General features: G+C 37.7%; 1 protein-coding gene across 1 annotated transcript in view; it reads right to left on the bottom strand.

Moving 5' to 3' along the window:
- The window catches only part of DMGDH (dimethylglycine dehydrogenase), a 62967-nt gene that overhangs the window by 10164 nt on the left and 25465 nt on the right, over positions 1-27338 (bottom strand). Inside the window, exons 8-14 of the mRNA XM_081054003.1 lie at positions 27123-27292; positions 26578-26731; positions 24748-24913; positions 24142-24272; positions 22705-22922; positions 21215-21372; positions 18920-18979 (exon numbers count right to left, since the gene is read on the bottom strand). Coding sequence (XP_080910129.1) covers positions 18920-18979; positions 21215-21372; positions 22705-22922; positions 24142-24272; positions 24748-24913; positions 26578-26731; positions 27123-27292 — 1057 coding nt within the window. The remainder of the gene's footprint in view (positions 1-18919; positions 18980-21214; positions 21373-22704; positions 22923-24141; positions 24273-24747; positions 24914-26577; positions 26732-27122; positions 27293-27338) is intronic.

Below are 27338 nucleotides of genomic sequence, written 5' to 3'. Positions count from 1 at the left end.
TCCTGCTGTGTATAAGATACTGTGTTTGTAGCCAAAGGTATTCAGAGCTCAATAGAACATGGTCTTAGAGCTTCTGGGAGGCCCCTGGGGAGGTGTGACCACTAACCTCCACATCAGTACATACCCAGTCCTGAAATCATTACATCTCCTGCATGTTTCAATATATCAGAGGAAAAGAGAATAATATGACATTACTGGAAACATGGCAGAACACAACACATGGTAGCATACAAATCAGCTATACCAATTTGAAACATGTATATTTAAAACAAAGGATGTCTAACGTGTGAAGGCAGAAAAGCAAACAAACATGCTATGACAGGGGTCTGTACAAGAAAGACTATGATTAGCTCTGTCTGGGGTGGGGAAGTGGGGCTGGGGCCGCATTCTGTCAGCAACAATTCTGTAGAGGAAGTAGTTTGAACTGAGGTGTTAAAGATGAGGTTTCATAATAACGATTGTCTGCATAGTCTTTTCCAAAAGTCCTTATACTTACACTATAATTTAATCTTCACAAGAACCCACAGATGGTAGGTTTGGGGTCTCAAAGAAGTGAATTAACTTAGCCAAAGAAATCAACCAACTGGTTAAGAATCAAGACCTCATGAGTCTCAGCTGTGTTACTTTCATCTACTTTGAGCTGCCTTCACTGAGCCATGGGAGCCAATATCTGCTATACTTTGAAGGGGCTGTGATGAATGTGGCCATAACCACAGCTTTCAGAAATGGGTCCTTTTGCGGGTGCTGATGAGAACTATTAGGGCAGATGCCAGGGGACTGGAGGGAATAAAATGTGCTGGAAGGTGAGCCTAACTCTATCTTTGCCCAATTCACAACTTTACCCAAGTCTAAGCAGGAACATAAGGTATCAGCTAATCACAAGAAAAAAGGGGAGGGACCTTAAAAATCTTCCTTTAGAAGAGATAAATTAAAGCAATAAGTTCAGCAAAAATTAAATACTATTAATAAATAATATTTACAATTTACCAGGCACTCGCTACGTGGCAGACACTGTACTTTACATTGGGAGCTCCTTTCATCCTCATGTCATTCCTATGAGATAGATCATGTTACCCCCAGTTTATGGAAGAGAAAGGCCCAGCAAAGGCCCAGCTCGTTTCCATAGCAACATAACTCAGCACCTGTATATTTTATCCATACTTTTAAAAAAAAATAACTGTAGCTGGAGACTGTCATTGGAAGACACAACTGATATACATACTCTAAAAAAAAAGTTTCTTTTAAATTATTTCTAGTTGCCCTGAACCCATTTTGAAATACATTTACCACACAATATTTTTGTACCCCATGAAAAGATTGGAAAATACCCTGAAGATTAATCTTTTGGATATTTGACATCTATGTCTGCATATCTGTGAATTAGGAAGTGATCTGCAGCGTCATCCTCAGACATGAATGAAAACCATATGCTAACAAACAACAACCAAATCCTAATTAAATGTGAGGAACACATACTTAAAACACAGGTAAGAGGTGACACTGGCACCGTCTGAGACGTTTCTCCCTTTCTGAGCTTGACTTGTGCCTGACTTGGGAAGATTTAACGTGGGGCAAAAATATTTCATTCTTGTTTTACTTGGCTTTCCTCCCAAGATGGTAGATTTTATCCTATTATATAGTTATTAATTTTAAATGAGAGGAAATGTGTCTGAAGGCAAGTGCTATGATTAAAATCGGTGCTTTCAAGATGACCTGAGAACAGAAATGTATTTCTTTAATGAGTCACTGCCAGATTAACTATATAAATAGCAATTAATGTCTTTGAGAAACAAATTTCTGGGGTACTAAAGCTATAGCTTAAAATTACTCTTGGCTTATATTTTTTAATTTATTAATTTTAAAAAGTAATAAGAGCCTTTATTAAGACAGTTACCTATATAATACATACTAAATATAACATCCACATAGATGAAAACATTAAGTAGATTTTAAGTGAAATGCAATTACTTATCTCATTAGCTTTATGAAAAGCATATTAGCTAAAAGTATGTGGAAATGAAATAAATTAAATCAGTATATTTTTGGTCATGGTTCTCAGGGCAATGGAGAGTTCTCAGACGTACCTAAAGTCAAATTTAACAGCAGCTGGAGAAGGAAGGTTCTGATACAGAGAGTCAGGGTAGAGGGCTCTCACAGACCAGGAGAGAAATTATAAAAACCTGCTTTGGGACCTTTCCTGTTTCATATATTTGGAGTCAGTACCCATCAGAAAATTCAAGGAAGTCATCAGTTTGAGTTCATTTTTTGGGCCCAAATCCCTTTAACCTAAATATCAAAAGTTTCCAAAGACATAAGACAATCAGTGTAACATCTTGGGTCCCAAGAAAGCCCCCCTTAGAAACCAGGTGCAGCACTGGTTGTGGAATTTTGCTCCTGCATTTACAGGTGGGGAAAGAGTTGCAGAGAGACCCACTGTTCACCAGCTACTGTAAGTGCCAGAGTGGAGATGAAAGTCCAGGTGACAGACTTCTGCTACTATCCCTTAATACTTTCCTAAAAAGTTTCTCGTTTAAAATGGGACTCAGGGATCATGATTTTAAAATAATCCTGATGGGAATCCCTTTGTAAAGTATGTGGCCATTACTAACCTAAGGTGTATGTAAACCTTAACTTTCTTCGGTCAGTTGTTGAATACCAGGTACATCTCTGCTTGTCTCACAGTCAAACTGATAAGGTCATATACTGGATTCTTTCGTTTGGGGGAATACATCAACTAACCCACCACTCCATCAAGACAAGTGATACCATCGTTCATTTCATATGCACATAACTAGAATCACGTAAGTTATTAAGCAGGCAGAAAACTTAGTCCAATCTCATTTTTCATATGAGAAAATTAAAGCCCAAAGTTAAGTGTCGTGCCTGAAGTGACAAAATGAGTTAGCACCAGATATCAAACCCAGGCTTCTCAACTCTTTTTCCCCCCACTATGCAGAGCTTTGTAACATTCCACATAAGTTTATAATAATCACCATTTCAATATCTCTTTATTAGCAAAATGTTAAATTATTAGTTTGGCAACTCAAGTTTGTTATTAATGGCTGGAAATGAATATTGCCACATACATATAGTTTTCATTCTCTGCTCTTGGCAATTTAAAAGAAACAATCCATCTAGCATTTTTCTAATTGAAATTACTAATCAGTTAAGTATTCCTTTCAAAAAAGTCTTCAATATAATTAGAAAAGAAACTCTATTAACTACAAAGTGGGGATAAAAAGAAACCTGAAGAAAATATTTAAAATGTTATTCCTAAGCCAGGCCAATAATTAGGTTAATTAGCATTCAAACTAAACTCTATTTTTCAAAATTAAAAAATAGGCTCCATTCCATGTGTTTTATGACTTTTACTAGATTCAATATTGAAGAGAATATTTACTTTTCAGTTTTTCAGTCCAGTGATTTGATGAAAAACTGGGGAATGGATCTGGGGCTTTGTCAGATGTTCTTTTATGATTATTAACTGCATTAGCAAGGATTATAACAGAGTTTTCATAATATTTTTTTAATCTCTCTAGACTAAAGGATTTTGATTGCCCATTTGCTGTTTTAAGTATAGCACTGAAGCATAAATGCAAAGTAAATAATTATTAAAGGAAATGAGAAAAACATGAAGATGAGAGACCTCACTAGGGACCCAAGATCTTTCTTTGCTGGGATTTTCAAAAAACTGAAAGGATTTTTATCCATAGTTCTTTTTTCCTAACAAATTTTATATTCAATTCAATATGATGGAAGGGAACTAACATTTATAGAGGTACCAAATGTTCTCTATCTCCTCTAGTATTTATAACAGACTTATAAGGTTGATATTTTCTTCATTTTACAGGTGAGGAAACTGAAGCACTTATAGGTTAAACAACTTACTTACTTTTAGAACCTGTAAGTAGCAGAGCCATGATTCAAACCCTTCAAAAAATACTTACTAAGCCCTACCAATTATCAGACAGAGTGCTAGCCCTAAGGATTCTTGGCCTCTGTCCTCAGGGAGCTCAAGTCTACCTGAGGAGGAGCCAGGTATAAGTGCCCCAGCAGAGGTAAGCACAGGGTGCTATAGAAGAAGGGTTACCAACACACACCTGGCATTAATTACCACCTGTTATATGAATCATAAAATCTAACAATATACAAAACCATAATATATTAGTAAGTGGGTATTATGCCAAAAATGAAAAGTTGGGTTAAAGTTTGAAAATTAATAAATGTCATTCACCATATAATGAAGTAAAAAAGAAAAACCATATGATTATCTCAGTAGATGCAGAAAAAGCATTTGCCAAAATCTAATATTGCTAATTAAAAAAGAATCTTTTAGCACTAGTAATAGAAGTGAATGTCTTCAACCTTATAAAGAGCAACTCTGAAAAATCTATAGCTAACATCATACTTTTGAAGGAAGACTGAATGCCTTCTACCTAAGATCAGGAATAAGATAACAATGCCTGCTCTCACCATTTCTATTTAACTTAGTTGAAGGAGGTTCTAGCCTGTATAATAATACAAGAAAAAGAAATGAAAGGCATCCAGATTAGAAAAGACAAAAAGAAACTTATTTATTTAAAAAATTATTTTTATAAAACATGATTGTCCATGTTGCAAATCCAATGGAATCTATTAAAAAGTACAAAAAAAAGTACTAGAACTACTAAATGAGTTTAGCAAAGTAGCAGAATACAAGATCAATATACAAAAACAAATTGTTTTTTTATATACTAGCACTAAACATCTGAAAATTGAAATTAAAAATACCTTTCCAATAGTATTGAAATTCAAAGTACAAAAAGATTACCTAAATAAATGGAGAAATATACCTTGTTCATCAGTTGGAAGACTTGAATTGATGTATAGATACAATGCAATTCCAACTAGCAGGTCTTTTTTGTATAAATGACAAGCTGATTCTAAAGTTTATGGAAATTCAGGGGTCAGGGTTGGAGAGGATCAAAGATGAAAGAGTAGATAAATGCTGTGCTTGCCTCATCCCATGACCATATTAAAATTACAACTAAATTATAGAACCATCAATCTAGAGAACCATCTGAAGTCTAACTGAACAGAAGTTTTGTAAGTCAGGATATAAAGAAAAAGCCACATCGAGGAATAGGAGGGGTAGTGATGCGAAACATGTGATCCCACACTTGAGTGTGGTGATTGAGAATCAGGAGAAGGATTTCTTGGCCATGGAGTTCCTCCCCCCACCCCCCGGAGGAGCCCCATACCAGGATCCTCAGCTTTGAGTACTATCATTGGGAAGAGGAGCCCCCACAACATCTGGTTGTGAAGAACAGTGGGGATTCCAATCATCCAGATGGGATGGAAGGCTGTGGGAAACTGATATTCTCTTAAAGCTCCCGAGAACAAACTTACTTGCAGGCAGTATCCCTGGGCTCTGGTGGAGGGACAGTGACTCAGGAGGTGTAAGAGACATACAGGGAGAGACTGTTATGTGGCTTCAGGGCCAGGAATGGAGGGAGAGTTGCCATTTTCCCTGTGTAGAATCCTTCTCCTATACAGCCGGCAGGCCGGTGCCATCTTTCCTGTGTTGAGCCTTCCCCCACACAGTCAAATCTGAATCTGCATTGGCCTGGTGAACTCTGTTCCCTCCACCTGCTTGCTCTACTCTGGTGACTCCCTGGGACCCCACCCTACTCAACATATTCAATGCCTGAGGCACTTTCTCAGTGAGCAGCCAGCCCCACCCACATTGCACTATTTCTTATAGAGCTCTCAGGGGTCCACAAGCCCCAGCTGGGCAGCAGCTGGCTGCAGTGTGCTCTGAAACTTTTGTTGAGTAGCTCCAGGCTCAGCATTGGCACCAAACCAAAATCTACATTAAATTGGTGAACACTTGTCCCACCCTGGTGACTCTCTGAGACCCTGTCTCACCCAACTCCCATATAGCATGAGGTTCTATCAGTGGCTGTGAGTCTTACATGAGCTGACAGGCAGCAGCAGACATTGGGGTATCCTGGGCTTTTTGCAGAGCTATCTCAGGCCCAGTACTGGTGGGGGTAATCCTCAGTTTGTAGCACAGCCTCTTCCAGGTACCTCCAGGTCCAGCACAAGCAATGACAAACCACAAATAGCCTTGTAGCTCCTACCAGGTAGTTCCTGGCTGGTCAGACATAGTGGCTGACCTGGTCCTGTACTGAAGCCCCTTCCAAGCCCTAGAACCAACATACCTGAAGGTCAGCTTCAGACAACAGCAGAGCACCACCCAATTAGCCCCAGTAGTGGCATATCCAAAGGGTGGTCTCAGTAGGTACTAGAGACTACTGGAGTGAATCTTTCTCCATGGGATAAGCCCTACACACAGCAGCCCATAAGCTGTGGATGAGGTCAAGCCCCACAGCCAGTCATCCTGAGGATCAATTCTACCCACTGACATACCAACAGTAATAAAGGCTCAACTATAACAGGAGTGCACCCACAACCCATACAAAAGACACTCCTGGAGCACCTGGCACAAGTGGCCAGGGAGACTGTGACACTGGGTCCCACAGGACACTTAGTACATAAGGCCCCCTGGCCAATAGTGGGATATGTAACAGATCTACCTAATGCATAGAAACAAAGAGAGGCAATCAAAATGAGGAAACAAAGAACTATGTCCCAAATAAAACAACAGGAGAAAACTCCAGAAAAAGAACTAAATGAAATGGAGGCAAGGAACCTACCAGATATAGTGTTCAAAACAACGGTTATAAGGATGCTCAAAGAACTTAGTGAGAACTTCAACAAAGAGATAGCAAGCATAAAGAAGGACATAGAAACCATAAAAAGAATGGAGTACTTCAGTCAGAAGTAAAGAACACAGTAACTGAAATGAAGAATGCATTAGAAGGAATCACCAGCAGACTAGATGAAGCAGAAGATAGAATCAGCAATTTGGAAGACAAGGTAACCAAAAACACACAAACAGAACAGCAAAAAGAATTTTAAACATGAGGGTAGTTTAAGAGACCTCTGGGACATAAAGCATAACAACATGGGTACCAGAAGGAGAAGAGACAGCAAGGGAACCTATTTGAAGAAACAATAACTGAAAACTTTCCTAACCTGGCAAAAGGAAATAGACATACAAGCCTAGGAAGTGCAGAGAGTCCCAAACAAGATGAATCCAAACAGGGACATCATAATTAAAATGGCAAAGGTTAAAGACAAAGAGAGAATCCTAAAAGCAAGAGAAAGGCAACTAGTTACGTACAAGGGAGCTTCCATAGATTGTCAGCTGATTTCTCAACAGAAACTTGCAGGTAAGAAGGGACTGGTACGAAATATTCAAAGAGATGAAAAACAAGGACGTACAATGAAAACTACTCTACCAGAAAGGCTATCATTTAAAATTGAAGGAGAGATAAAGAGCTTCTCACACAGGAAAAAACCTAAAGAAATTCATCACCACCAAACCAGTATTACAAGGAATGGTAGAGGGACTTCTTTAGGAAAAAGAAGGAAAAAAAAAGATAAAAAATATAAATAATAAAATAGCAATCGCTATGTATCTATCAATAATCATTTTAAATGTAAATGAATTAAATGCTCCAATCAAAAGACATAGGATAGCTCAATGAATAAGAAAACAAGACCCATACATATACTGTCTACAAGAGACTGACTTCAGATCAAAAGACATACACAGACTGAAAGTAAAGGGATGGAAAAAGGTATTTCATGAAAATGGAAATGAAAAACAAAGGTAGGGTAGCAATACTTATACCAGATAAAATATACCTTAAAACAAAGGCAAAAAAACCAAGAGACAAAGGACTCAGTAATCCCATTTCTCAGTATTTATCTGAAGAAACCCAAAACACCAATACAAGGGGATATGTACATCCATATGTTCATCGCAGCATTGTTTACAATGGCCAAGATGTGGAGGCAGGCTGGATGTCCATCGATGGATGAAAGGAAAAAGGAAAATACAATGGAATATTGCTCAGCCATGGAAGGGAATGTGTTCTTGCCATCTATGGTGGCATGGATAGACCTGGAGGGTATTGTGTTGAGTGGAGTATGTCAGACAGAAAGACAGGTGCAATGTGATGTTACTTATATGTGGGATCTAAAAAACAAAATAAACAAACAAAACAGAAACAACTTCATAGATACAGAGAATATTTTGATAGTTGCCAGATGGGGAGTGTGGTGGTTGGGTGAAAAACGGGAAGGGATTAAGAAGTATAAATTAGTTGTTACACAGTAGTCATGGGGATGTAGGGTATAACATAAGGAATATAGTCAATAATAATGTAATAATTAGGTATGGTGTCAGGTGGGTACTAGATTTATCAGGGTGATAAATGGGAGGGGGTTGTGAGGTCAGGGTGAAAAAAGTGAAGGGATTAAGAAGTACAAATTGGTAGTTACAAAATAGTCATGGGGATGTAAAGTAAAGCATAGGGACTATAGTCAGTAATGTGGTAATAACTATGTATAGTGCCTGGTAAGTACTAGACTAGTCAGGGTGATCACTTCTTAAATTATATAAATGTCTAGCCACTATGCTGTACACCTGAAATTAACATAAAATAATATTGAATGTCGACTCTAATTGAAAAATTAAAAAGGGGGGAATGTGAAAGGGAATAAGAAGTTCAAAATTCCAGGTATAAAACAATTATGTCATGGGCATGTAATGTACAGCACAGGGAATATAGTCAATAATATTGTGATAGCATGGTACAGTGTCAGATGGTTGCTGGACTTATCATGGTATAGCTTCTTTAGGTATGTAAATGTTGAATAACGATGGTGTACATCTGAACTAATGTAATATTGCATGTTAGCTATATTTTAATACAATTCTTTAAAAAAAGATTATGATAGAAACATGACTTTAGCTTTACAGTACTACTCTTGTATAAGTGTTTTTTTAAAATCACAAGACAACTTAAAGTTGCTGAAGCATCAAAGTATTTAAACCTGTATGTAAAATACTGCTGACCTTCTGTCATTTGTGTTTCCAAGGGCTTAAAAAGCTTTATATTAAACTTTCCTTTCTTCAATCTTAGAGCGATAGATAGATAGATAGATGGATGGATGGATGGATGGATGGATGGATGGATGGATAGATAGATAGATAGGGAGAGTCAAAGAGGGACATTAGATAATGATAAAGAGATCACTCCAACAAGAAGATACAACCCTTGTAAACACTTATGCACCCAACACAGGAGCACATAAATATATAAAGCAATTATTAATCAACATAAAGGGAGAGATTGACAATAATACAATCAAAGTAGGGGACTTTAACACCCCACTGACACCAATGGTCAGATCTTCCAGACAGAAAATCAACACAGAAACAGAGGCCTTAAATGACACACTAGGGCAGATGGATTTAATTGATATTTAGAGCATTTCACCCCAAAGCAGCCCATATACATTCTTTTCAAGTGTACATGGAACATTTTCCAAGATAGAACTCATATTAAGCCACAAAACAAATCTCAATAAATTTAAGTAGATTGAAACCATATCAAGCATCTTCTCTGACCACAAGGGTATGAAATTACATATCAATTAAAAGAAAAAAAACTAAAACACACATAAACACATGGAGGTTAAATAACATGCTACTAAATAATGAATGGATCAACAGTGAGATCAAGGAATAAATCAAAAGATACCTTGAGACAAATAAAAATGAAAGCATAACAACCCGAAACATACGGGACATAGTCCTAAGAGGGAAATTCATAGCAACACAGGTCTACCTAAAGAAACAAGAAATATTTCCAATAAACAATCTAACCTTACACTTAAAGGCATTAAAAAAAGAACAGCAAACAAAGCCCAAACTAAGTAGATAGAGGAAATAATAAAGATCAGAGCAGAAATAAATGAAATAAAGTCTAAAAAAACCCACAAAAGATCAGTGAGACCAAGAGTTGGTTCTTTGAAAAGATAAACAAAATTTATAAACCTTTACCCAGACTCATCAAGAAAAAGAGAGGACCCAAATAAATAAAATTAGAAATGAAAGAGGAGAAGTGACAACTGACACCACAGAAATACAAAAGATTGTGAGAAAATATTACAAATAATTATATGCCAACACATTGGACAATCTAGAAGAAATGGATAAATTCCCAGAAACATACAATCTTCCAAGACTGAATCAAGAAGAAACAAAAAATCTGAACTGACCAATTATTACTAACAAAATCAAATCAGTAATCAAAAAACTCCCAACAAACAAAAGTCCTGGAGGCTTCTCAGGTGAATTTTACCAAACATCCAAAGAATTAACATCTATCCTTCTCAAACTACTCCAAAAAATTCAAGAGGACAGAAAGCTCCCAAGCTCATTTTATGCGGCCACCAAAACCAGACAAAGACATTACAAAAAAAGAAAATTATAGGGATATTCCTGATGAACATAGATGCAAAAATCGTCAACAAAATATTAGCAAATCAAATACAGCAATACATTAAAAAGATCATATACCATGACCAAGTGGGATTTATTCCTGGGATGTAAGGTTGATTCAATATATATATAATAAATTAATGTGATACACCATATAAACAAAATGAAAGATAAAAATCGAATAATCATATCAATAGATGCAAAAAAAGTATTTGACAAAATCCAGCAGCCATTTATGATAAAAACTCTCAGCAAAGTGGGAATAGAGGGAACATATCTCAACAAAATAAAGGCCATATATGACAAACCCACAGCTAATATCATACTCAGTGGGATAAAGCATTCCTCTTAGGATCAGGAACAAGATAAGGATGCCCAGTTTCACCACTTTTATTCAACATAGTATTGGAAGTCCTAGCAACAGCAGACAAAAACAAACAAACAAAAAAACGAAATAAAAGACATCCAAATTGGAAAGGAACAAGTAAAACTGTCATTACAGTCTACCATAAAACCATTAGAACTGATAAATGAATTCAGTAAAGTAGCAGGACACAAAATTAATATTCAGAAATCAGTTGCATTTTTATACACCAATAATGAACTGTCAGAAAGAGAAATTAAGAAAAAAAATCCCATTTACAACTGCATTTTAAAAACCTAGGAATCAATTGGACCACCGTCATATACCATATACAAGAAGAAACTCAAAAATAGATTAAAAACTTAAATATAAGACCCAAAATCATAAAACTCCTAGAAGAAAGCATTGGTAGTAAATTCTTTGATATTGCTCTTGGTAATATGTTTTTCTTGTAATATCTCCTTCATAAAGGTAAACAAAAGAAAAAATAAACACATGGGACTATATTAAACTAAAAAGTTTTTGTACAGCAAAGAAAACCATCAACAAAATGAAAAGACAACCTATTGAATGGGAGAAGATATTCACCAATGATACATCTAATAAGGGCTTAATATCCAAAATTTATAAAGAATGCATACAATTTAACACTAAAACCAAAACAAACAAACAAACAAACAAAACACCAATCCAATTAAAAAATGGGCAGAGGACCTGAATAGACATTTCTCCAAAGAAGACATACACATTGGCCTTAAGGTAGTTCTATTTTATATACACAATGGAGTATTACTCTGCCACTAAAAGAATGACATCTTACCACTTGCAATAATGTGAATGGACCTAGAGGGTATTATGCTAAGTGAAATATGTCAGACAGAGAAAGGCAAATACCATATGATCTCACTTATATGTGCAATCTAAAGAACAAAATAAATGAACAAAAAAAATAAAATTTATGAAAACTCAAAGGTCACAAAATAGCTAATACAACTTTGAAAATGAAGAAGTTGCAGGGCCATTACAACCTGATTTAAGCTACAGGAATCAGGAGAGTGTGGTGTTGGTGTCAAGAAGGATAAATTCAGATGCTCCTTGACTTATGATGGGGTTATGGACTGATAAACCCTTAAGTCGAAAATGTAATCATTACACTTAACCTACCAAATATCATACCTTAGCTAGCCTACCTTAAACATGCTTAGAACACTTACGTTAGCCTACAGTTGGACAAAATCGTCTTGCTGCTGCTGTCTAACATTACAAGAAAGTATCGCTAGCCTGGGAAAAATATCAAAATTCAAAGTACTCTGTGTACTGAATGTGTATTGCTTTTGTACCATCATAAAGTCGAAAATCGTTTGTACCATCATAAAGTTGAAAATTGTTAAGTCAAACATTCATAAATCGGGGACTGTCTGCAGATCAATAAAACATAGTAGAGTGAAAAACAGACCTCAACATATATACAACTGATTTTTGACAAAGGTACACAGGCAATGCAGTTCAGAACGTATACTCTTTCCAACAAATGGTGCTGGAAACAATTGGACATTTGTACGCTAAAAAATAAACTTCATATCTCACACCAGATACAAAAATTAAGTAAAAATGAATCATAGGCTGATAAAACCGCTAGGGAAAACAGCAGAAAATCTTTGTGATTTTGGGTTAGGCAAAGCTTTCTTAGATACAACCCCAAACACATGATCTACTAAAGAACATATCGGTAACGGCTTTAAACTGAAAAATTAAAGACTTCTGCTCTTTAAAAAGCACTATTACACAAATGAAAAGACAAGACACAGACTGGGAAAAAATATTTGCAAAGCATGTATCTGGTAAAGAATACATACATAAAGAACTTTCAAAACTCAAAAATAAGGGGGGAAAATTAAAAATAAGTAGAAGAGTTGATCAAACACTTCACATAAAAAGATATAGGAATGATAGACAGGTACATAAAAAGATATTTAGTATCAAGTCATTAAGGAAATAAATAAAACTATGATGAGATACCACTACATATCTTTTGGAATAACCAAGTAAAGAAGACTGATTGTGACAAGTGTTTGGAAAGGATGTGGAGGAATTAGAACTCTCACACACTGCTGGTGAAAATGTAAAATATAAAACAGTACACCACGTTATAAAACAATTTCTTAAAAAGCTAACATATACCTGCTTTTTTCCCCAGCTATTCCACACCCAGATATTTACCCAGGAGGAAAGAAAGGATGTGTCCGTACAAATACTTGGACACAAATGTTCATAGCCATTGTATTTGTAATAGCCCTAAGCTGGAAACAACTCAAAAGTTCATCAATAAGTATGTAAACAAATTGTGGTATATACATACAATGGAATCCAACTTAGTATGAAAAGAAACGATCTCCTGATACACATAACAGCGCAGATGAGTCTCAAACTAATTATACTCAGTGAAATAATCCAAACAAAAAGAGTATATATGGTATGATTCCATTTATATAAATCTCTCGAAAATGCAAAGTAGTCTATAGTGATAAAAGTTTCCTTGGATGCATATTGGGGTATAGGGAGCGTTGGGAGACAGGGTTGCAAAGGGCATGAACAAACTTCTGGGGAAAGGGAATATGCTCACTATCTTCATTGTGGTGATGTTTGCATGAGTATATACATGCATTAAAACACCAAATGGTATACTTTTAATATGTCAATTCATTGCATATTTAGTTAAGCTGCTAAAAATAATAAAAATTTCCATACAAATTTCCATGAACTTCCAAATTATACAGCAGTCAACTAACCAGTACACTTAAGCTTGTAGGGTGGAATTAAAGTATGTTTCATAACAGAAATTGGATATGTATGAGGATAATGATTCAACAGCTGTAAGTTTAATACCCTCTGACAGATATTTCAGGGATTATAAACTTTATCTCAGCCGAGGTTTTACTTCCTTTTTTAAATTTCCTGTTCTTTTCTTTTTATCATCCAGCAGCGGAAATAGGTAAGAGAATAAGAATGGCTTAATTAAAATGACACAATTATGTGTACAGATAACATAGCACCAGTGTCACCCACCACTCTGGTAGCTGGTATTTTGTACAATTTTAGACATGCAAGGGAGCCTTTATTTCATAGATTAGCAAGCTCAGGGGCAAAATGAAGTTAAATACGAGTAGCTTACAAGGTTACACAGCTAGAATTTGGAATTTAAAAAAAAAATCACTTATTGCCCAGTTGCAAAAAAAAAAAAAAAAAGACAGGGTAGAATGTATTAACCGGCAGTCTAGCCAAAAGGGGTCATACATCTATTGACTCATTTCCAATTCATTACAGATTCTATAGCACTATCCTCTGACCAGTCTACCTGTTTTTCTGCTTTCCTGTTTATTCATAGGACCACAGCAGGCATGAGGTTAAAATAACTAAGACAGTGGTTCTCAATCTTCATTGCCTAATAAAACCAAGAATCCCAGAACCTACCCCTCATCCCCCCATGCCCCTTTACCCCCTATTGCCCCCTCCCCCACCCTGCCCGAGTTGATCCAATTGGTTTGGGGTAGGTCAGTGTCCTCTAACTTGAACATGCTTCAGAATCACCTGGAGGGCTTGTAAAATAGACTGTTGGGCCCCACCCCCAGAGTTTCTGATTTTGGGGGTCTGGGATAGTATTCAACTTGCATTTTTAACAAATCCCAAGGTAACATTGATGCTGCTGTTCTGTGAACCACACATTGAGGACCCCTGTGGGTAGGGCATCAGAGAATTTTTAAAAAATTCTCCAAGATACTAAAGTTCAGCTAATTGAAAATTAATGGTTTAAAACAATCACCCTCAATATTTTCTGGAATCATCTGGGGAATTAAAAATACATATACTGATGCCTGAGTCCCCACCCCAAAGAATCTTTCTAAATTGATCTTGGGTGTCGCCTGAGCCTCAGGATTTTTTAAAGCATCATATGATTAAAAGAATCTTACTCCAGATGATTCTAATGTACAGCCAAGATGAGAGTCACCGAAAATTTTCTGCCTCCTCAATTCCTATTACCATTTTTCCTAAAATATCCCCAACAAAGTTGGGTACTTTTACCACTAGAGCATATTAGAAATTCTTTCCTTTCTTGTTGTCTGTTAACAATGACTTAGTTCCACTCTCATGTTTTAATAATGCTAACGTATTGAATACTTAGGATGTAGCAGGCCTGGAGTTCTTTGCCACTGTACATTTGTTTTGTTTTGTTTTGTTTTGTTTTGCTTACCTGATAGTTATAGTTTAAATAGTTTTTCCTCAAAGAGAGATCCTGTATTTTCTAGAATCAACATTGTCTTCTAACTTGCGGTCAATATGCATATTACAGTTTATTCTGTTTTTAATGGTTCGAAGCCCAAGACAGGGAAAGAGGGAGAGAAAGAAGAGGGCAGGGATCTTATAGAAAAAGTATTCTTCTAATCTGCTTAAACATGAATGGAATTACACTTAGTACTTGATTCTCTGTGAATCTTGGCTGGAGTTCCTCTGGAAATGGACAAAGAGTCAGTAATTCCAAGAGGACAACTCCAAGAATACTTATGACTCCATCTTAAGGCAGCTGATTTTCCTTTTGCTCTTGATTAATGCATTTCTTTCATTTCCAACTTAAAAAAATAAAAATGCCACTAATTTTTCCCCCAGAAAGTAACTGCCTTTGGAAAAAATTCTAATACCATTAAGAATGATGATATAAGTTGTTTCAGGTGAGGGGATTTCATTGAGGAGATTTAAAAGTATATACAAGTATTCAATCATTTTTACCTCTATCACAGGTCTGATTAACGCTTCCTACGCTCACTGTCCACAAGATGGCACTGTTGTGTACTGCTAGACAACCCTCACGCAGGCAGATAGTTTCAAAATTAATGCCAAGAATGTTTCCTACAGCTTTAGTTCCTGAAATACCATTTGTTTCAATCTTCGTGAGATCCTGAGACACATCAGGAGTTATAGTTTTAACTTTTAGACCTGTGGCCTAGTAAGGTTTTTAATAAATGATAATAAATGTTGACTAGACAAACCAATGTGTGCAAATGTGTGTATCTACTGCACTTCAGCCAACTCCTTGGGGGAACTGAGGCTCAAACAACTCTAAGAAGTAAGGAAAGCAAGTGCCATCGCACCATCTTCCTTTGTCATCTAAGATTTCTTTAATACTCCGTTTTTCTTTTCCCTATTTTGTACCAGTTTTGACAAGAACACAGTGCACCCTAATAAAGCCTAGTGGTTGCTTTCCTCACCCACCTATTTTCCTTCTTAAAATGAGCAATGATTCTGATGCTACTATAAAACACAAAGTTAGTTATAACAAAAACATGACTGTGGGAGGTATCAATTAATAAAATGTAGTCCATGTAAATTCTACGATATCTGTTCCCAGAAAAAGAAATTCTTGGGCACTTATTCAAGGTTGAAAGGACCTTGAAAGGCTCTTTATGGAAAAGGACCTTGTTGGGAAAAGTGGTGGATGAAAAAGCACGATCGTGAGGTCAGAGTTAACCCGGACCTAACCCTGGACTGCTCCTCGGTCACTTTGCCTCCTTGTGCGTCAGTTTTCTCGCCCTCAAATGAGGAGGTAGTACTGAGTGCTCTCCAGGGGCTCTCCTAGCTCGGACACGGCCTGAATCTCTATGTTTTTCTTCAGATTATGGCTTATACAATCATTGTGCAAATGTTTAAGAGCCTAGCAGGGATTTCTACATACAGGCATCCCTGGCTTTATCGCTCTTCACTTTACTGCGCTTCACAGATGTTGTGTTTTCTACAAATTGAAAGATTTGTAACTTGCAGAGAGATTACGGCAGCAGAAAGAGTATAGCTCGCTTCATTGCCATACTCAAGTATTGAAGCCTTGCCTTCAATATGTAAAAAACACAAGTTCTGGGAAGTGCAATAAAGTGAAGAGCAATAAAACCAGGTTTGTCTGTAGTATCTAAACAAAATTGATCCAAGCTATTCACCTGTCTTGGAAATTAGCAAACATCAGTATGGTTAGGTTGATACCAACTAACCACCTGAATCAACATCATTGAAAAAGGCTGGCTCAGTTAGGTCCAGGTCCCTGTGTTATATGGACCTTCACCCAATGAAAACATTAGAAATTAACTTTGTGACACCAGAATGAGAACCAACAATTCAGAAATCATAAAAACATACCATAAATCAAAATCATTATCTGTTAAACAACAAACTTAGCTCTGAGCTGAGCTTCGGTTACTGAAATAATTTAAAGGAACTAATAAATACACAATCCACACCTGTTCATCATCATCAAGGGAGTTTTAAAATTCATTTTTGATATGAAGAGATCATTTATTTATGCCTCTCACAGTTCTGGAGGGTATTATTCCCAAACAATAATACCCAAACACTGAAGCAGAAGTGTCAGCTATCTATTTACCTACTGGTGACCAACAACAATACTTTAGTGCTTTCAAGAGTCGGGCCATTTTTATCCTTATGCTAAACAGCTAAACCAAGGCTTCTGTCATCAGAAGGAGCAATCTGCTGTAGGGTCTGCTCGAATTCTGAGCACCTGCTTTCTCTGGTCTGGAGGCAGATGGCAAGTCATAAAATCAAAGTGATGGAGAATACGTTCAGAAAGATAGTTCCTTTAAAACCCTTCTGGAGGTTCTTTGTCCTAAAAAATCTAATACTCTAAATATACATGTTTATGTTACTGTCTTAGCTCAGAATTTGGGAAGTGATGCAGGGGCACTGAAAAAGTTTCCTTAGCCTGATTCAGAGGCATGTGTTTACCTATTTCCATAGGCTGGGAAAAGAGCCTTCACTTTAGCTTATTAGCACCGAAGGCAGGACGGTTTGTTTTTGGGATTCTAACAAGTATCCTGAAGAGCAGCAGCTGCTGTTCCAACCTGCAGTACTACCACCAACTGCAACGCTATCAAGTTTTCTTACAATAACTACAACACAGCTCAATAGGTGTCTGAGTCAGCTCAAGCTGCTACGAATGACAAAATACCAGAGATGGGGCGCCTTAAACAACAAGAATGTATTTCTCACAGTTCTGGAGGCTGGGAAGTCCAGGATGAGGTGCCTGCCAATTGGGTTCCCCTGTGAGTGTCCTCTTCCTAGCATGAGATGGCAGCCTTCTTGCTGTGCCCTTACATGGCAGACACACAGCAGGCTCTGGTCTCTCTTCCATTCCTCATAAGAACACTATTTCCACCATGGGGGCCCCACCTCATGACTGCATCTAAACCTACCTCCCAAAGGCCCCACTTCCACATACCATCACGTGGGGGTTAGGGCTTCAACACGTGGAATTTGTAGGGCATTGCATTCAGTCCATAACAACTGGATAACCTCCTATATTAATATACTTATAGGACCTGTATAGGTAAGCTAAGCTGTAATAAATCGGCCTCATAATGTGCTTTTCCACAATAATTATGGAGGTGCAGCAGAATCCCCAGCAGCTTATTAAAAGCAGAGATTTCTTGGCCTGACCTCCAGAGAATCTGATTGAGTAGGTGGGGGCAGAACCTGAGAATTTGCATTTCTAACGAGCTCCTAGATGATGCCGGTGTGGTCTGAGAGCCATACGTTAAGAACCACAGATGCAGGGGTCTCTTTGGAATGTTAATATCAGTTCTGGTTCTTTGGGCCCGTATTGGCTTTTCAGTAAATACCATTTTGTGCTGAACACATTTGAAATGTGTCATTTGTTGATACTCAGATGCATACTTAAGACACTTAATAAGCAGATGGATAGATCTGCTGATGAGAGGGAGGTTGCTGTGAGCAACAGGGGAGAGTCATTAATGCAGCAGGTTTGATCAGCTCATGTGCGGCTTCACAGGTCACCGGGATTTAGAAGAATGTCTGCTGACATCTTATCCTTACAGATTTTTATCTTAGAACTTACATGTAGTCATTAACATTGCTGAATTCAGCTATTTTACATCTACAAGCATGCTGCAAGAGTGTGAACTGAGATCAAATTCTGACAAAGCTTAATTTAGTATCAAGCACTCGAGCAATGCTTAGCATTTGTGCTCAAACGCATTTGTCCTATAATCACACTCGGTTAAATTTTAAAGCATGGCTCTGTCATGGGATAGCATCATCTTTAAGATTTACTTCAAATACACTTTGGAATGTAAACATACCTTATTTAGCTTTACAAAATATTCCAGTCCAGCTTCGAAAGGATTTGTATCACAGTTCATCTAAAAGAGAAGCACACATTTTAAATCTTAGATGTGTGTAAATCATTTCGGTAACATCACTCCCATATATTATTTTTTAGGGAAGAGAACACTGTTTGATTTTGAATATAGATTCTGAGAAAGGAAAATTATGGACTGTTCTCTACAGTGATTTTTTTTAAATCTAAAAATTCAACTGTACCCTTTCAGCAAATACTGTTATTTGAATAGCAAGTTAGAAACTAAAGTCCACAGTTTGTTTCCATGGCTCTTTTCTTATAACAAACATCGATGGACAACACAACATGCTGTTCCTTCCCGAAACAAGAATTTCATATGTTTTTATGTAATAATCTTACATAATTAGGTTTTGAAAAGTTATGAAGTAATTTACTTATCTTACAATTAGCCAGGAATCAGGATAAATACAGGAGAAAGCAGATGGTAGGAAAATGGCTTCCACAGAGTTCAGGAAAGGGGAAAAACATAGGTTGAATCTCAATCTTTTCAAATACAGTTGAGTTATTACAATATACTTCAAGTCAGAGCTAAAGCCACGACTTGGGACTAGACCTGAAGTTAACGGCTTTTCTTTGTTTATTTTGTTGTCACTGGTATCTCTTGTTCCAAGAGAACAGTTCTAAACTCCATAGAATGTAGCCAAACTTAACAACAACAAAAAAATGACAACACAGTCCTCATCTAAACAAGATGAGTAATGTAAACTTGTTTTACACGATATAAAATTTTGTCTTGTATTTTCTAAGCAATTTGAGCAACTCTAAAATTATTTTTTATCTGCTCAAAATTTCAGAATTTGTCCAGGAAAAAATAAAATTGACAAGAAGCGCAGAAGCTTTATAGCTGTAATAACACTAGAGGGCGTGCTGGCACTGCTGGGAAATGGAGGAATGAGATGGAGAAACGCTCTAAGAGGACGGCTCCCAGAGAGGAGGCGTGAGAAAATGAATGGCAAGAGGGTGGAGATGTGCATATCTCCAAAGGCTGCTTCTCGTGCTTGATTCTTTGAGGAGTGTGGGGGCAGAGTTGTCCTCTATTTCTCTCCCTGCTGCAGCCTCATCTAGGCTGAGAGTCCCTTAACAGAGCACTTCTGCAAAATGACAGCTTGCCTCAGAATCCTTGTTCTCCCGCAGGCTGCCCTCCCCACCTCAGAGCCCACTTGCTTTTACTCATTGTCTAAATTCCCAAGGGGCCCTGCCTGTGCTTTCAAATCCACTTTGCTCTCCATTCAAATAGAATGTTAAAATCATTCTATTATGTGCTAGGCACATGACAGACTATCTAACATCTACGATAATTCTGTAGGATAAAGAATATCTATTTTACAGCAAAGTACACAGCAGGTGTCGAGGATTAAGTGCACATGTTAGTATGTGGTGGAGGATAAATTCAAACCCGAGCCCCCACTCTGAAGTACATTCTTTACCACATCCCTTATCTCACCTCTCAGGACTAAAACCTCACTGTAAGCCGTGGAAACAACTAGCAAATCTGAAAAAATGAAGGGGTCCAGAGAGAGCCTGCCACATGGGAGATAAAATAGAACAGAGTTTGAACCACCTTTTGGCCACTTCTGTGTAACCTGGACCAAGTTGTTTAGTTTCTTAGTGTTATTGTGTATTGAATAAGGATAATTCAGATACCCTGACTCCCAAGTCCTTGCCCTAGAATCACAATTAATACCTTCTTCAGGAGAGGTGAGAAGGTAAGTGAACTCATACATATGAAAGTAGAGTGTAACTACCATACCAATAGAAACACTTAGTTCCCATGATTAATGGTAGAAGTCGGCTAGACCAACACATACTAGATCATTTGCTCTGCTTCTCAGAAAGACACCTTTTGTTTTAATTTCTCCCAAAGGAGCAGGATAAGAAGAAAATGAGATGGGCAACATGACAGAGGAGGAGGAAGAACTTGAAAGGTGGTCCTCAAATTTTGCGGGGTAGGCAGGCTCCCTTGGGGCAGCTATAGCTCCACACACAGAGTTAGACGTCCAGGGCTCTCCGCTAAGTAGGAGGAATCAGGCAGAATAAACACTATGTCATAATTCCACTGAACTTTCAACTGGGAAATCGAAAAGAAAAACCTCTTTCTCTAATTAAATAAAGTTACCTAACAATACATAATTTATCTTACTGCCAGAGCCAATGTTAAAGCAGTTAAAATCAGCCCTTGTATAAAAATCAGATACAATAAACATAAAATTTTAATGAAGACGCTAGCATTTCAAACCTCTGACCCCCAGGCTCTGAAAGCTTTCTCCAGTCTTAAGGCATTCATCGCATATGTTCCAAAATTGTCAATTCCCTCCTCCTGGCCTGCGTTCATGATAACGTTATAAAGTGCTGCAGAATCTTCTCGTCTGTGGTACAGCTCCCAACCCAGCTCACCTGAAATAGACCCACAAATGCCACACCACAGTAAGAACAATGATCTCTAGGTCTAATGTGCATTAGCTAAACCATATAAATAAATGGAGAGGTTCCATTTATGCAGCATAGACACTGCTGAGTTTTGAGTTTTAAAACACCAGTTCACACAAAAAAAGTTGCAACAAAACCCCACAGCAAAGGGGCCTGCCATATCACAGATGCATTCATGCCTAATCTGCTCTCTCATACAGAGGGTGGTATCTAGGACACCTCTTCTCATGACAGAAAGATTGTAATGACCCTTGACCCCAGCTTCATAATGTTGAGTAATTATCACTGCATAGTTTATCAAGATAAGGTTCAAGGTTTAGCTACTTGATCCCCAACTCCTTGCCCCCAAATCACGAGGCTTAAAAATATAGGCAACTAATATTTATTCAAATGGTCTTCATTGTGGGATAGCCATAGTCTCTAATGCACCCTATTCCCCACTTCTCGCCCACTTGGTCATTTCATTCACCATTAGAGCTGTAGGCAAAAACCAAAGGAAATTCAATCTAACCTCGTCTGCTTAGTTTTTATTCTGCTTGTGTTTTATTCTGGTTACTACTTTGTCAAGTTAGGTGGAAGAAGGATGGGGAAAAGCAGATGCCCAGGAAAGGGTGGTGGCCTTTAGACTGTGTGTTCTCCTTGTTCCCCCATGTCGAGGACTAATGGTAACATGTTTTTCCAGGACACTCCAGAACATGAACCACATGTAACTGAATCAATGCCTGGGAACCAAGTACTCCTTCTGTGAAGGGCCAAGGAGGCCTAGAGGAAGTTAGAAAAGGGCCCAGTGCATCGATGGGGAACCAAAGAACTCTGTTTCGAATGCCTACTATGCACAAGGTTAGGGGCTATCTGAAGACGTCCCTAATGTATGTAGAGTCTAGAAGGAAAGATGGATAGTGGTAATTCTTTAAGAGAGGTGCCTGATATAGTTAAGATGGTCTCTATGGGAGACGATCTATGGGAGATCATCTTGAATGTTCTCAGATTGAGTCAGCTGGCCAAAATATTCCTTCCAAACATTCCAGTACCCATTGTCTTCCCATTTTCCCATCTACCCTTCCAAATGGTAGGCAGCTACAGGACTGGAATAACAATTGGAAATCTGTGGAATGACTCTCTCAGACTAGGAGTGAGTAGACAGAATTGTCATAAAAGTTGGGCAGGAGAAATCTTCCTCCAAAATTACACTGATGACAGTGTGTGTCTGTGTGTATGTGTGTGTACGTGCAAATGCACATTTCTGGTAGCTTCTTTTACATTTTAGAGACTTACTCCAGGTTATTTTCCAGTTCTTACCAGTATAAGATATCCTAATAGCCGTGACAGGAATGTTGGAAACCTTTAAAGACTTGGTTTGAAGAAACTTGAAAACATCATCACTAAGGTCTTCAGAGGTCAGTTTCTGAAGCACCTTTCTGGTACGTGGCCCAGCAACTCCAAGGACTCCAAGCTCATCGGTGACGTTTTTAATTTCAACATCGTACCCCCCTTTGACTGCCTCTTCTTCAATCCACCTGCATTGGAGTCATAAACATTGTGTTAAATCTTGCTTGAATACTGCATGTTAGTAACATACTATTTCTCTGAAGACATGCTCTGTGTCTAGAATTACCAGAAAGTCCCCAGGGTGTCATTTCGTATAATCACCTAATTTTCAAAGTTGAAGAAACTGAGTCCCAGAGATGTTAAGTGATTCTCTACAAACCACCCACTTACAAATTTGGGGGTAATTTTTCACAGTACAGAAGGATCCTTCAATTTAAATGAGCTCTGCCATACCATTATTTTAAACAGTGACAGCTCTATTGCATTTAAACTAATGACTCAATCTTCAAAAATTAACTTAAATCCAAATTTTCTCTAATACCTGTACACAGGAGGCACACGTATGCTGCTGAAAGTTAATAATGTGCCTGCCACCAGACACAGAATTGTTTTGACAATCACAAGGAAAAGATAGAAACTCTAAAGACGAGTTTCAGTTTTCTAAGTCTTGATGAATTATTGGAACCTGGTTATGGAGTTTGTTTATAATTTATTGAGCAGTCCCTAGAGCTACACATAGCTATCATAAAACGACCATCTGGATTTACACAAAGCAAAGCTCCTAAGATGGCCCCCAATACATCTTGGATTGGAGGGTGTAATTTACATCATTATATAACTAGAGTGAGAACCTGTCAGTAAGATATTTATTAAACAATAATATTCCAATTTTATTTCTCGAATACTAGACAAAAGACTACAGATTTTATAGTAAACAGTAGATTAAGATTCCAGTGAAGGATCGACTTGGCAGGTTAACAACTTAGATCCAGCTGTGGGCCAGAGAGCACGAAGCATGAAATAGGGAGAATATCACCTAGGGACGCAGCTTACTAAAGTGGACTGAATGTGGGCATCCGAATCAAAAAGACTGGCTAGAGCAAGTTCCTTTAGCCTAAACTTCAGCTTCCTCATTTGAAAATGGGAATAGCGTACACTGTGCAGATATAACTCTTAAGAGAATTAATGGAGATAATGTGTAGAAAGAGTTCCGACATATTGATGACGCCCAATAAATGGGAGTTAATCCTATTAGAACTATAAACAGATCACCTCTTAGAGGGGAGTGGAGACGAGGTCCCTCACTTTAAAGTTGTACTTTCAACTTTGGTAAAAAAAAAACACCTCAATTTAAGATTGAGTCAATGTATAATTGACATAAAATTTTCTTACTAGGTGTGCACTTACCTAAGATCATGAAGTTCTGATCCAGAACCAGTTATTAATAGAAACTCTCCAGGAGATTGGTGAGAAACAGTCAACTCAGCATACACTCGACCTTTTGGTGTTAACATGTGACTTATATTTGTAAAACCCACCTACACAAAAGAATTTAAAATTATCTCAGGATTAAATAAAAATCTTATGTATCCTTTTAACACAACATGGACATAAAAATGTGGGTGTCAACACTGAAAAACATCTGAATCTTATCATTTGTATCAATTATGTGAATTATCTGTAAACCTAAGCCCAAGATTAATTTTGAAGTTTTCAGTTGGAATGCTCCTTACAATGATTTGTCATAAAAATTATACTTCAGTCAATTTTGCAGGTCCTATTGACACAATTAAGCAAGGACATAAGGTCCTTGGATGATAATTCATTCAACAAAACTTTAAATTGAAAAATTATTTAGAATACTCTTGGTCAGTTGAAGAGTTCTAGTGTTCATACAGAAATCATTAGGTGGACTACAATAACGTACTGGTTTAAAAAAAACAGAGAGAGAGAGAGAGACTAGAGTTAAGTGGGCCAGAATCCTGAACCTTGTACCTTTATGAGGTTATTTACCTTTGGAATGACATTTGCAAAGAGATGGTCCAACAGTCTAATAGAGTCTTGGCCTTTGACATTAAACTTGCCAAATGGTGACAGGTCAATCACCCCGACTTTTTGCATAACCTGTTTATACTCAGAGCCCACAGGCTCAAACCAGTTTGTGCGGCGAAAACTTGGCCTGAAACACAATGTTTGTCATAAAACAATTGTCATTCATTTCCAGAAAAATTACAGAACCAGGATATTTTAACAAACCTATTCATCTAGTCGTAAATCCCATTTGGGGGGAAAAAAATGCAACCTAAAATTCTGTTCTGCAAATCACACGTCTATGTTGGAATCTGACTTTTTAAAGTTACTCATCTATCCCTTTGACCCATTTCATAGTGAATGAAGTTTTAATTAACTAGAAAATAAGATAGGACACGTGCTCTCTCATATCTGGAAGAGAGCTTAGACGTTAACCCGTCCTGTGGTTTCGAACCTGGGTTATATATTAGAGTCACCTAGGGAACATTTAAAAATACCAATTTGGGGGGACATAATTAGATCAGCATATTAGGGGATACAGCTATCTTCTCCATTACTTCTCAAACATTAATGCAAATGCAAATCACTTGTTAAAATGCAGATTCTGATACAGCAGGCCTGGGGTGGCGCCTGTCTCCTGCATTCTCACAGGCTTTCAGGTGACACTCCTGGGTTGACCACACCTGCACGAAGCAAGGAGCTGATCCAGCATCTGCATTTTTTAGAGAAAAGGCACAAAGTGACTTCCAAGGCCTTTGCGTTATTTAATGACAGAGCTGGGCCTGGAACAAAGGTCTTCTGCTTCATTATGCAGGATCCTTTCTACTTTATGAAATGGACTTCTAATGTGGTATTTTAACTTCAGAGCAGGATGCTAAGTCTGCAAAATGAGTTTTCAGTAGTTTAATTATTAAAATAGTAGAAGAAACAAGCCAGATTGAAACAGCAGAAGGTGAAGAATAGATCTGGCATTTACCTGAGTCATTTAGGTAAAACAAAAGCAGCATTTTTTGCCCCCAGATAATCTAGACTTGCGGCCTACAGAGCCCAAATTCATTCATCAGCAACTGGCCCTCTACTATACTTTGCACCATTTAGATCTGGTCTCAAAGGAGACATCAAAACCTGTTTATTAAGCAAAATGAAAAGAAAAAGTAACTTCATTTCTAGATTTGCTATTTGTTTTCTCTTGGTTTATGACTTCTGATGAGAAAAAAACATAATCACTATTAATCCCAAGTAAAACAACAGCAACAACTTTAGAGGAATTCAGAGAATTGTTTTAGTGACATACTTTATGTTTTAGCTTAACCTAAAAATGCTGAGTAAATGATCTTTTCACTTCATTTATCAACAGTGTATATAATTTTCATGACTCAGTGACACACACTAGAAAGCAGTTGCTTTGAGCTATTCCTTGATAAATAAAAAATCCACATTTCCACACTATTTCCATACAAGTGATTTGACCAGGCATCCTAAACCAGGACAAACCGTTAGGAGCAGCTGAAAGCATGTGGGGATTTTGAGGGGTTGGGAAGTTTCCTCTGACCTACTGGAAAATGCCAAACTTCACCTGGGCCGGCTGTAGGACTCTCGGGGCCACATGGATCCTAGATGTAGGCCGATGTCATGCAGGATAGACTAATGGCTCCACAGCCAGAAAATAACTGTTGTAGGAAAAGATTCACTGCTTTTTGGGAAGGGTGGAGTGATAGGGTGGGAGGGGGCACTTCTCTGATTTCCTTCCGCTCCACCTCTGAAATTTCATACTGCAGTCAGAGCCACGGGCAGGTTAAGTCATTTGCTTACCTGTACTGAGTGTCCTGGCCTGGTATGTAGAACCAGTGTGGCTGCTCCCAGCCTGCATGGAACCCCATGGAACATTTAGACTCCAGGGTTTTATAAAGCCCACTGACTCTCTCAGTCGGCCGCCCGGCAAACCGTTCTTCTTTAGGATAACCAACTGAAAAATGAACACCAGCACTCTAAATAGCTTATAACCAAAAGTGTAAAACACTTTTAAAGGATTCAGAAAATAGAAAACACAGTGCTTAAAATCCAGAAGCATATACATGTATTAGATTTATGTGAAAAAAGAAAAAACCCTCAACGCTGTCATTTATATTGATCATCAAAGGGTAAAGTACAAATAGATTTAAAATAAAATTACTGATGCACTCTACACATTAAATACATACATTAGTATAGATTCCTTTTTGGGTCTGAAAGGCACATTCTTTTAGATTCTCTAACCACTCCCGTCGCAATGCACAGAATAAAAAGCAGATAACGTCAGATGCGCTGCGAGTCATTTCAGTACACACTCTGTAGACAACAGGAAATTTGCACTTTACCAATGTTGTTGAATCCATATGACTCTCTTGCTTTGGCCTCAGTGTACTGAGTTGTTGTCCATTTGCCATAGCGATTGGGATCCAATTCTATCAGATCAAAAGGAGGTTCTCCATGCAGGATCCAGTCACTGAGATATTTCCCTACCCCACCAGCGTGGATTATGCCATATCTTTCAAATACAGAGATAAATATACTGTTACTAATACGTTTTCAAA

The sequence above is a fragment of the Rhinolophus hipposideros genome, assembly GCF_964194185.1.
Source record: "Rhinolophus hipposideros genome assembly, chromosome: 7".
NCBI lineage: Eukaryota > Metazoa > Chordata > Mammalia > Chiroptera > Rhinolophidae > Rhinolophus > Rhinolophus hipposideros.
This window is presented reverse-complemented; position numbering and strand designations above follow the sequence as displayed.